General features: G+C 30.6%; 2 protein-coding genes across 4 annotated transcripts; one reads left to right on the top strand and one right to left on the bottom strand.

Moving 5' to 3' along the window:
• The first annotated feature begins 6,349 nt into the window (after nt 1-6,349).
• LOC130962251 (uncharacterized) lies at nt 6,350-8,599 on the top strand. Of its 3 annotated transcripts, XM_057888413.1 has the most exons (3): nt 6,361-6,410; nt 7,056-8,046; nt 8,182-8,599. In XM_057888413.1, exons 2-3 carry the CDS (start codon nt 7,080-7,082, stop codon nt 8,541-8,543), a joined length of 1,329 nt encoding a protein of 442 aa, XP_057744396.1. In that variant the 5' UTR covers nt 6,361-6,410; nt 7,056-7,079; the 3' UTR covers nt 8,544-8,599. The 3 variants fall into 3 exon arrangements, with proteins under 3 accessions (XP_057744395.1, XP_057744396.1, XP_057744394.1); XM_057888412.1 differs by having other exon boundaries at nt 6,350-6,406; nt 7,056-8,599; XM_057888411.1 differs by having other exon boundaries at nt 7,056-8,599.
• A 1,096-nt stretch (nt 8,600-9,695) lies between these two features.
• On the bottom strand, nt 9,696-10,425 carry LOC130957420 (senescence associated gene 20-like). The gene has a single exon (XM_057884277.1). It carries the CDS (start codon nt 10,346-10,348, stop codon nt 9,878-9,880), a length of 471 nt encoding a protein of 156 aa, XP_057740260.1. The 5' UTR covers nt 10,349-10,425; the 3' UTR covers nt 9,696-9,877.
• Nucleotides 10,426-12,147: the final 1,722 nt, after the last annotated feature.

Below are 12,147 nucleotides of genomic sequence, written 5' to 3'. Positions count from 1 at the left end.
TAGTACAAGACAATATTACCCAAATTTTTTATAAACGTATAGAAGAATGGGAATATGTGAAAATAAAGATACATTTTGGACAGCCTCTTTAGCCTTAATTTATAATTATAATAACATAATATTATTATTACCTCAGACATGTCAATTTTGTAGGCTGCACTTGACATCACACTCTTAAATAGAAGGTTTATTTTTAATTAATTGTTATGCACTTAAATTGTAAAAGTGAACAGCTTTATATATTTTAATATTATCATCTAATTAATTAAGCATTTGTCTTGTACAAATTTTAAATAATAATAAATAATTGAATTAACAATACATACTTATATATTTGTATAAATAAATTTAACACTAATAATGTCCACAAATTAAACCTAAAAGTAATATATAATTTAATAAACTAACAAATGAAAGTAGTGGTTTATGAGGTGTTGAAACAAAGTGACAAGCCAATGAAGTAGGTAAGGTGTCATTGGACACATTGCTTAATGGGAATAACACTCACAAGCACAATGTTTAATAGTGGAATAAAATTAACAATAATAAAATCTAAGTTAGTTAATAACAATAAAAAATCTAAGTTAATATATGTAGTGGGGGATTAATTAAATTAATTAATTAATTAATTAATTAAGCATTTTATGAGTGCTACACCTTCAGAAAAACAACATCATGTGCTTTCAGCATGCCTTTCAAGTAAGACAACACTGTTTAAGATTTAATTACTGGGTTTTGCCAGTGTTTAAATAATTAATATTATATTTATGATTACTATTAAATCTTAATAAGAGTCTCGTGAATTGCAACTTTGCAAGAGTGTGGCTTGCACATTTTATTGAAGTCCCATGAACTTTCATAATTTGATTAATTAATATAATTTTTTTTTTGAATGAAAGAAATTGGTTTGGTACTTGAATTTGATTAGAAGTTGACACCATGATATCGTCATGGAAGCGCAAGCAAATCATGAAATCTTGCAAATATCGCTCAAATCTGTGACTAGACACTGAGAATATGAAAGTTTTATTATGCACATAGCTTTTAGGGTAGGGACAAGAGGCATTATATTTTCCGAGTGATGAAATGCATGAATGCTAATTTTGTCCAATCAAAAGGGAAGAGAAAGATAATAAACATGATTTTAAGAATTTCCTTTTCTTCTTCTTATCGTGTCCCTAATGGGGATAATGGATACACAGTACACTCAAATTTTAATTGTGTAGTTCATCATCTCATCATAATATAGGAAAGTTTTTAAGTATCCTGATGTAACTGTTAATTTTAATTATATATATTTTTTATAATTAAAATTAACGGTTAAAAATAAATAAAATACCGATATATCGATACACTTAAAAGTTTTTTCATAATATATAGGTAATTGAGTATCAATCTATAGTAATTCAAGAAGTATAATTATTAATTAAATTATAAAAAATAATTTTTAATTAGTCAATATTAATCTATTTTTTATTGTAAAGTTTTTTAATATTATTTTTTTAAAGGATTTTTTATTTAAAACTTAAAGTAAAAGAAAATTTTATAAAACTAATATTAGTTGAATTTTCTAATTGAACTCTTATTAATTTGACTATTCTTGATGAGATTAACTACTAATTGAGTTGTAATCGTCATGCACAGAAAATTGACACGTACGATATAAGGCAACATTAATGTGATTTAATTGAACATTTTTCATGAGTAAGACCAAATTTAGGGTACGGCAAGGAAACATATAATATGGCTATAGTTGACACGTTATATGATGAATAGTTTGAAAATTTGAAAATAAGTATCGCTTTCAAAAACATAGTGGACCGAAGTAAGCTCCTATGTCAATTCATGTTTTTTTTTTTGTAGGGCATCCATGCAAATTTATGTTGACTATTATAACAAAACATATAAAACCCATCATGGTAATACTACCCACTCTTTTTCGTCTAATAATAACTTTAATTTCGGATAAAACTACATTTCTTGAGAGGAATATAGAACAAACAAGAGAACCTTATTAGGTATATTCTTGGTTTGGGCGTATATGGGTGCTAGAGCTTTAAGGAGAGTAGTATTTATAATGTGAAAGACGTTTAAGTTAGTAGTGAAAAATACAAACGATTTTGTTCAATTGTAACTACGTACTTGAGGTTATCTTTGAGAGGACAGAGAAATTCACTCAGTTAAGTATATGGTTGTTCAAGAGGAATAAGGAATAAGAAAAAGGAAAAGTATATATAGACAATGAAAATATTAAATAATGTGAATAATTGATATATTGGATGTTTAATTCACTAGGTGTGCGGATAATTATTCTAATATTAAGATTTAAGTAAGTAATTTGGAAGTATAGTGTGTTTTATTTGAATTAGGTCAATTTTAAGGTTTAATGTTCATATTGTTTAAAAAAATCATCGATTACTTAATATAACCCTAAAAAAATAACATATTTACAATCAATGAATATTTAATTTCACCTAGTGTATTTATTATGAATTTGAAAGGAGTTCGTACTATATTTTGGTCAACTTTAGTGTGATACAATCTAATTTTTAGTATCTTATGGTTTAATTATGCTTCTAAAAAAGTGTGTTTGGGTTGATAAGGTGTATTAGATTCAGTTGGGGATATTGAATTATAACAGATCTATATTAGGGTTTAATGTTATCTATTTAAAATTAACTTGAATTAGTCAGGTAGTTAATTTACTTGTTTGTTTAAATAAATGTTTAGAATTTAAATTCTTTTATATATGTAACAATTTATTAAGCAATAATAAATTTTTAAATAAAAATAGATCAATAACTGATTTTTTGGTGACTTTTTTTGTGTGACTAGATTCACAAGTCACAACTGATTAATGCTTAATATGTGGGGTCGGAAATATAGTAAAAAATAAAAAAAGAATAGTTATCTATTTTGTGATTAGATGACACCCTATCTTATTGTACCATTTTGTAATATATCTCGAGAATTGAGTTTTTTTGGGCTTTTTGGGCCACTCCAAAAGCTATATATTGAGTAAATACCCATAGTCATTCTTGAGATTCGCATAAATACTCAATGTAATTCTCAAGATCCCGATTTTCCTATTTTAGTCCTCCAGATAGAGCTCCGAGTACTCAAAGTGGTCCCTGGGCATATTTCTAGTGATGAGTCATCACCGAAGTGCTGATGTGGCCTCTGTTTGCCACGCTGGAGGGTCCAATAGCTATATGAGGTGGCCAATTTTCAATTTGTACCCACATTGGTCCATCCCTTTATATCTAACCCTAAATCCCTAAATTTTTGTAAACTTCATCTCTTCTTCTTGTTCATCGCACTCTCTTCATTCCACAGCAATCAATTTCCATTGCTGAATTGAAGAATGTGGTGAACGGCAATGAGGCTTTGATGGCAAGAATGTCTGATAAGGATGGCATTGATTCTATGATGTTGGGTTGGTCGTTTGATGAAGTAGATGAGGATACAGTTGATTCCCAGATGGAAAGTGACAAGTTACGACCTCACGCTAAAATATCACTGGATCGTTACAGAAGTTGTTGTATGCTTCCTTCACTAGGATAGTTGCCCTCTTTGAAGCACCTATCAATTTTATATTTGGCAAGTCTGGCAATTGTGGGTGTTGAGTTTTACTTTTACCAGAATAGTGAATCTTGTTTGGAGACACCACCATTTTCAATGCTTGAAACTCTTTCGATTCACTCAATGTGGTGATTTGTCTTACTTTGGCATCCCTCATGAAAATGCATCCCCATGCAAATCAGATTTATTTGGTACTGATAGGAAGCAGGATGAGGAGTTGGATGAGTTTAGTTTAAGTGTATTTGTGAGGACTTTTTCTTCTTTGATTCAATATTATGAGCTTAAGTGGCCAGCCCAGGTAATACTTGTTTAGTTGTGTTAATGAAACTTGTTCTCATATTTCACTCTATTCTTATGAAAAGTCTCTTATTTTAAAATGGTCAAAACGTTGATTTTTTTCAAGAAAAGATTATAGATGAACTGGGTAATTAGATGGACAGTACATCCAATTATTTAGATTTTGTACAAGTGAGTTTCTGCATATAATTTTCTTAATCATGTTGAGAGATTTTTGATATATACCTTTATGATTGTTGTCACTAACTAATTGAATATTTATTAAGTGAGCAAAGGATTCACTATAAAGTTAAGGCTCTCATTAGACATGCCTCTGTATATTAATGAATATTGAAATGTTCTATTGGATTATGATTTCAGAAAAAAAGTGGCAATGGTATTGATGAAGGCTAGTGCAAAGGGTTAGATCATGAACTGTTTATTTTTCTCTTCATCTTGGTGTTCTTCACCTAAACTCATTTAAGATTGGCCCTTGTTTGTACATGAAAAGAGAGATACCTCAGTTTTTGCTAGAGGATACAAGATTGTTGGACATGCTTTAGTGTCTATTAATCAAATGGAAGCCATTTTAGTATTTCAAGGCAATAGAATTTTATGATTGTGATGATAAAGGGACAATGTAAGGATTTAGATCCTCTGAACGTTTGGATTACAAATAAGATTGGATTTAGGGTTATTTGGATTAAATTTGGGGATTTATGGTTAGATATAAAGGGAGGGACTAACGTGAGTATAAATTGAAAATTGACTAGCTCATATAGTTATTGGACCCCTCCAGCATGGCAAACAAAGGCCACATCAGCGCTTCGGTGATGAATCATCACTAGAAATATGCCCAAGGACCACTTTGAATACTCGGAGCTCTATCTGGAGGACTAAAATGGAAAAATCGGGATCTTGAAGATTATATTGAGTATTTACGCGAATCTCAGGAACGACTATAGATATTTACTCGCTATATATTCTATCCACTTGGCCGAATTAAGAAAAAGTCTTCGTTGATTTATGCTTGCAAATATTTTTCTTAGTTTTCATAAATTTTGAAAATAAAATTTCTATCATGCATACCGGATTATGATGATTTGAAAGTAAATGTAGTTGGTGGTGAAACAATTTATGAGTATTTTGCACGTAACTGTTTATTGAACTATGCAATTTGTTTACGCTGAATAATCCACTGAAAATTATTTTTTTTTTACTAAGAAAAAATATTTAGTTGGCAAACTAGGTTACTTCTAACAATAGATAGATCAAGAGACATATATATTGTTACTTATTATGTAATAATGAAGCTCGAAATGTTTATCATCTATGTAGAATATCAATTTACTCTTGTGGAGCAATGGATGTTGTATCCATAAATAGAACAGTTAGATAACTAATTGGCATTTTGTTAATAAACATCATACAAAAAGATTAGGATTCTAAACTAAAATCTACAGTTCTAATCAATAAATTTACATCTTATATGACAATTTTGCATTATACAAATTATGGTTTGATCTTTGAGTTTTATAATTATAGATTCAAAAATACCACCTCAAAATTGCTATAACTCACGGGTGTAGTAAAATTGCAATGTCTCTACAGTGTCATAATTACACTTACCAAAGCAAAAAGTCTTCGGGAAATTTGATCAAATGTGATCATATATATTATCTTTTTTTTTTACGTATGACAGGTCAAAGACTAATCCATTACAGATTTAATGAGTTTCATTTAAGGGTTTGTTACTTGTTAATTAGTTGCTGCATACACAAGGCATAATTTAAATCCTGATACTTACTTAAATAGACTAGTAAACTAACTATTAAACTAACTCAAGTTGGTTATTGTGATCATATTACATACAATAGGTCAAGAAATTAAATAATGTGATATTTTTGTTAGCAAATCATGCTGGTCCATTTTCATTGGGCTAATCTTGACTGGATTCTTGTTGTAATAAAAAAAACCTTAAGCCCCCATACCAAAAAAAAAAAGTTAAGCCCCAAAAGAACAAAAATATGTGGCCACAGCCTTATTTTATTTAATTGATTTTAAATTATTTTTCAAGACCAAATAATACAGAGGAATAGGAATATGTGGCCACAGCCTCATATGATACAACCTTATATATGTTACTAATAATTTCTCTTTTTTTTTTTAAATTCATATTTCAAGTAATATTGAATCTTATCATGAACTTGTTAATTCTGTACATAAACTAAATGAGTACTAAATATTTTCATATACACCAATCAATAAATTTTGGCATCCATTAACCGTTGATCAAAAGGAGGGTCCACCACTCCACCGAATGTTTTTTACTTTTTTGAATAAAAGTTCAAACATTTTCCCGCTTTTGCTTCAACAAGAACCGTTGCAAATTTTATATACATCACACTTTATTTTGCTTTTCCATGTTGAAATTCATGTTTCTCTCACTTCATCCACCTTTATTATTATTTCTTCTCTGAATTTTGTTCCAGCATTATTGTGGTATGTACTATGTAGAGCTTAAGGAAACTGGGTTGACACCAAATTGGTAAGTAAGAGTCCCTCCACCAACCTCACTTGTATTGGATATGATCGTTTTTTCTCTTGTTTATTTTTCAATATGTATATATATAACTGCAATTTGTGTTTCTATGAACCATGTTTATTTGAAACTTTGTTGCTTCCAATTTCTTCTTAGCAAATGTAGCTGCCTCTTGAAAACACCCTTTTGGTGTTATATTTAGCCTTTTATGCAATTTGAGTTTCATTGTTGATATGAGAATCATTTTAGGGGAGAAAGTCTTACAATCCAAGGAAAGTAGCAATCAAAGTATAAATAATTTATCAAAAAAATATTCAGTTTGGTTCCTGAAGTGACACTCGAACTTCAATTTAGTCATTGAAGTTTTAATTGCCTCAATTTAGTCCCTAAACTTTTTAAATTTTAATCACGTTAGTTCCTGTAGTGGTTTTCGTTACAAAATCAATTGAAAAGTTTAAGTACTAAATTGAGGCAATTGAAACTTTAAGGACTAAATTGAGACTCGAGTGTAACTTAAAGGACTAAATTAAATATTTTCTCTACTTTATCCTCTTTGAACCTCAAACTTGCACAAGTAATGCTTCTTGGAATAGCATCCACTTTTGGAGGTTTCATTCAATCAGCTTTGAATCTTTTATGGATTTCTTCAATGCAGATAATCAGGTCTTTATTATGACTCATGCTAGTGATTGGACAAAGCTTGCAAGAAACAACCTTGGATGAAACTCAAAACCCAAATGGTTTTCTTGAGGTTAATGATGAAAGGCTTCATCGAAAACTGAACAACAGAATGTTGAGAATTATTTCCAACATGTTCAAACCTCAGAGACTCATTTCACATTTTTTACAGGAAAATCTTATGAATCCTTTCAAGAATGCTATCTTTTCTAAGAAGAAGATTGATTGGTCATGTATTAGCACAACTTGCAAGCAATGGATCAAGAATCCTTTGAACATGGCACTTCTTCTATGGATAACTTGTGTCGTCCTCTCCGGCGCGATTCTCTTCCTAGTTATGACAGGAATGCTAAACAGAATCCTCACCAAGAAATCCCAAAGAGATGAATGGTTTGAAGCAAACAACCAAATCCTCAATGCTCTATTCACTCTCATGTGTCTATATCAACATCCAAAGAGATTCTACCATCTTGTTCTTCTTCTTAGGTGGAAACAAGAAGACATAACAATACTCAGAAACTTGTATTGCAAGAATGGAAATCCCAAGCCTCATGAACTTTTTCACATGATGGTTGTTATTGTGTTACTCCATGTTAATTGCTTTGCTCAATATGCATTATGCAGCCTTAATTTAGGGTTCGACCGGTCTAAAAGGCCGGCTGTTGCAGTTGGTATATGCGTCTCAATTGCAATTGCTGCTCCGATTTTCGCAGGACTATACTGCTTTGTTAGCCCTCTAGGCAAGGAATATGAATCTGATGAAGTACATTGTTCAACCGGTTCAAGATTACCGTCCGAAACGAGCTTTTCTTTTGCATCAAGAAATAATCATGGCCTTGTTGTTATTGAGTATGCACCTGAATGGAGAGGAGGACTATTTGATCTTAAGCAAAATCTTTCTGTTGCATACCAAACACTCTTCTGTGGTTTTTGCACTTTTGGAAGGAACATGAAAAGGCTTCACTTTGGTAACATTTATGTTCACATTTCAACTTTTTTTCTATTTTGTATGGCACCCTTTTGCATCTTTAATCTTGCTGCATTGCACATTGATGATGAGAATCTAAGAAGAATCATGGGGTTCATTGGTATATTGCTTTCAGTTTTTGGTTTACTCTATGGTGGATATTGGAGGATTCAAATGAGGAAAAGGTTCAATTTGCCACCAAATAATAATAATAAACTTTGTTGTGGGAATCAAAATGTTAGTGATTGCATGCAATGGCTATTGTGTTGTTGGTGTTCTCTTGCACAAGAAGTTAGAACAGTGGAATTCTATGACATAGTTGAAGATAAATTCTCATGCAAAAATCAGAATCATGAAATGTTCAATTCTTCTTCACTTTGGAGCAGTCCTAGTTTGTCTAATAAGGTTTGGTCTGAAGAGAAACAGAAAAATCATGTTATGGAGGCTCCAATTGCACTGAGAATTAATGTGGAAGATAATGTCATTAGAAGAACATGAGGAGGGAAAATTTCCTGTTATGTATACATGTCTAATTTCAACAAATATATCAGTGGCTGATTTTAATAGTTAATTTAAAGGATATATAAATAGTATTTTTAATCATTATTAAAGGGAAAAAGGACACTCCTTGAGATCTCATAACCATTGATTTTTTTTTTTGGCTTTCCTAAATTATATAAAAAAATTAAGAAAAAACAGTCCAATTATATTAAATTAAAATTCCTTCCAAAAAGAAGTCAAAAAGTTCTATTATGTTCAGTTGGCCTAAAGAACAATAATTGTGTCTTGCAGAAAAGTGTAGTTATGTCCTTAATTAATAGGAATTAGGAAGCTTGTTGAATCCAATGATTCCCATTTTCAATAATTCAATTATTCGCCTTTCCTAAAGAAGCAACAAAAGTTCAGAATTATTGCTTGGTTGGCATTTTAACAAAAATAATACTCTGAATATCACATACAAAAAGTAATTCACAAATTACAAAAAGACATTTTCTTTTTATTTTTATATATCCGCCAAAATTTAGGCACCATTTTCGAGACAAAATTGGCCAAATTAACTAATTTATTAAAAAATGTGGCCCCATTTTGTGACCCCTTTGGCTCTTCATCAAAGTCAAATAAGGCTTCTGCATTTGCAATTTGCTTAGATTTTTTGTTCATTTTTATTGCATTGATGTTACCGCCAAGTACCATTGTCATTCCAGAAGGAGGAAGAGGCAACGCAACAAATTAAATAAATTAAACAAAGCAATGACATGAAAAACACACATTTTGATTTTGGTTTAAATTAACTATTATTTTTATTAGAAAGTAATGTTATTTGTGTTATTATGAGAAAAGACACAAAATTATACTTCTATTGCTTTTATTTTATAAGAAAATTGTTCAATTTTTTTGTCCACTCAACCACTAGGAAACAATAAACATAGAGACATGAAAGTGATGTCTTATTTTTGTCTCAATATCTTTATGTTTATTTTGAATTACTTGCCAAATACAATATTAAAATTTAGTAATTTACTTTAATTTTTATTCTAAAAATTAACATTGTCCATAATCCACAACCTAAATATATGCATGAAAATTCATCATTCTAGTTGGGCAAAACTACTACATTTATGTTTAACCCATGTAGACTATAGGGGCCACAATCATATGACAAAATCAAGTACACACAAGTTGCATAACCATAACTTGTACCTAAAAAATTATGATACATTTTTCAATTGAGACTTCTTAGAACTATGGCAAGTTCAAAAGTTACATTTTTTATAAATTTTTTCTCAAATTATAGTCTAAAAATTATAGACAAAAATCTAATTAAATACGTACTAAATGGCTAGAACCAGCCCCGGAAGTGACCTACGATACAAATCGCGAGGCTGGCTCTGCCAGAGAGTCAAGCTATTTTGCTTGATCTCCCACCTTGGAGGACTCAAATCCCTAACAACAAGCCATGTGTTGAAATACTCCCTAAATTGAGTTATCAAGCCATTCTTCAATGTCCAAACATGAACCCAATAGGCTTGTCCTTCCCACCCTTCAGTGATAACACAATCTCCTATGGATGTGAAGCTTCTAGGCTCAAACTTGAAGCCTTTGTTGTGTGCTGTTTCACCAGTGAGGACCTTCATCATGTGTTGGCATTCTGGGGGGCCATGGAACCACCATTCAAGATCACTTGCTAGCACCTTTGAAACCATTTCCATTTGCCCTTCTCCAAGAAGTGCCTTGTATAGAGACTCAACTATGGATTTGTTTTCAACACAAGAGCCTTCATCATACTTGTTTTTTGGTGCCATTTCTTAGTTTCCTATATGGAAATTAAGGGGCTAATAATATGTGCCTCTCTTTTTGGATATAGGAAGTGGCTCTAATTAGTTTCTTGTGTGCATGGAGAACATGGCTTTGGATTCATGTATATTTATAGGCCTAAAGAGGGAGATATATGTCCAATTCTTAGTACCTTAGCTTTTTGTGGAAGGAATTGAATAATAAATTATTGGGGGTATTAACTAATAAGACTGAATTTCAAATTTTAGTTTTGTAACTCAATTTATTTATTTTTATACCTATATTATTTTGCATTTTTTTTCTTTGAATTATATTTAAGTCTAGATTTGGCTAGTATAAAATTAGTCAAAGTGCCAGAGTGTAGTACTCTCTAAAAATTAACTTATTATAAAAGGTAAAAAAAGTAAATTTTAAATTATAAATTATAAATCATAAATCTAAAATTATTGATATAAAAATATAATAAATAGAAAGTTAAAATTTGTTTAACTAACAAAAATACAGTACTTTTTATTCACTACTAAGGTATATATAAAGGTGAGACATAAAAATAATAGGCGCATTAAATTATGAAAATGAAAAAAATATTAAAAAACTTTAAAGTTTGATTATTCATGATAGATTAATTAAATTTCTAGTAATAGAACCTGAATGCTAATAATTATATTAGAATAAAAAAATAATTCACAGATAAAAAAACTTAGAAAATAAACTTGGCTATGAAGAAGCTAACTGTAGAAGACCAATGAACCAAGTTAATTCTAACCAAAAAAAAAAAAAACTATTGTTTCAAAACTAAACTAATTTACATCTCCTGAAATATGAAATTCATATGGATAAATAGATGGATAGATTTAATATATTTTTTTCTCTTATTCAATTATATATACACACCGGAGATTGATGATTACTTTTATGATGTGACGATTGGACGAGGGTGTGGGATAGATGATTAGGTCCTGGAACTAATTATTATAGCTGTGATTAATGCTGCACGTGTGAAGTGACAAATTAGAATCTGTCATCACACCCAAATTCACGTATAAACGCCAATCATATGCTATTGCAATTAAGCTCTCGAATAATTAATGCTTTTGTATGACGTGTTGATAATAACGATGTGAAAACCATATGGTGTGGATATTTTCTAGAATGCCAACTCTACCCTTAGTTTGCCTCCTCATTTTTCTAAACAAAGAATTCCATTTGAATCGACTGAGATTATTATTTTTGACAATAAATGAGGTTTAATTTTCTTTTTTATTCTTAATGTAACTTCATATTTAAATTTAAGGAAAGCGATGTTGTAATTCCCAAATTTTTTGACATGACTTTTTTAGAATAAATACCCATAATCGTCCATGAGATTCACGCAATTACCCAATGTAATTCTTAAGATCCTGATTTTTTCAATGTAGTCCTCCAGATAGAGCTTCGAGTACTCAAAGTGGTCTTTGGACATATTTTTGGTGATGAGTCATCACCAGAGCGCTGACGTGGACTCGATTTGCCACGCTGGAGGGGCCAACAGCTAGCTGAGCTGGCTAATTTTCACTTTGTACCCAGATTGGTCCCTCCTATTATATGCAACCCTAAATTTTCAAATTCTACTACATTTCATCTCTTCGTCTTATTCATCTCTTCTTCTTCTTCTTCTTTCATACACTTTTTTCCTGTTTATACACTCATTGATAAATTAAAATCATTCATTCATAATTGAAATTCAGGACTTTATTCTAGTTCATTACTGGTATAGGGATACCGAATCAGTCTAAGAAATGCTTACGAAATACCAAGATTAAGAATG

Source organism: Arachis stenosperma, chromosome 2 (assembly GCF_014773155.1).
Source record: "Arachis stenosperma cultivar V10309 chromosome 2, arast.V10309.gnm1.PFL2, whole genome shotgun sequence".
NCBI lineage: Eukaryota > Viridiplantae > Streptophyta > Magnoliopsida > Fabales > Fabaceae > Arachis > Arachis stenosperma.
This window is presented reverse-complemented; position numbering and strand designations above follow the sequence as displayed.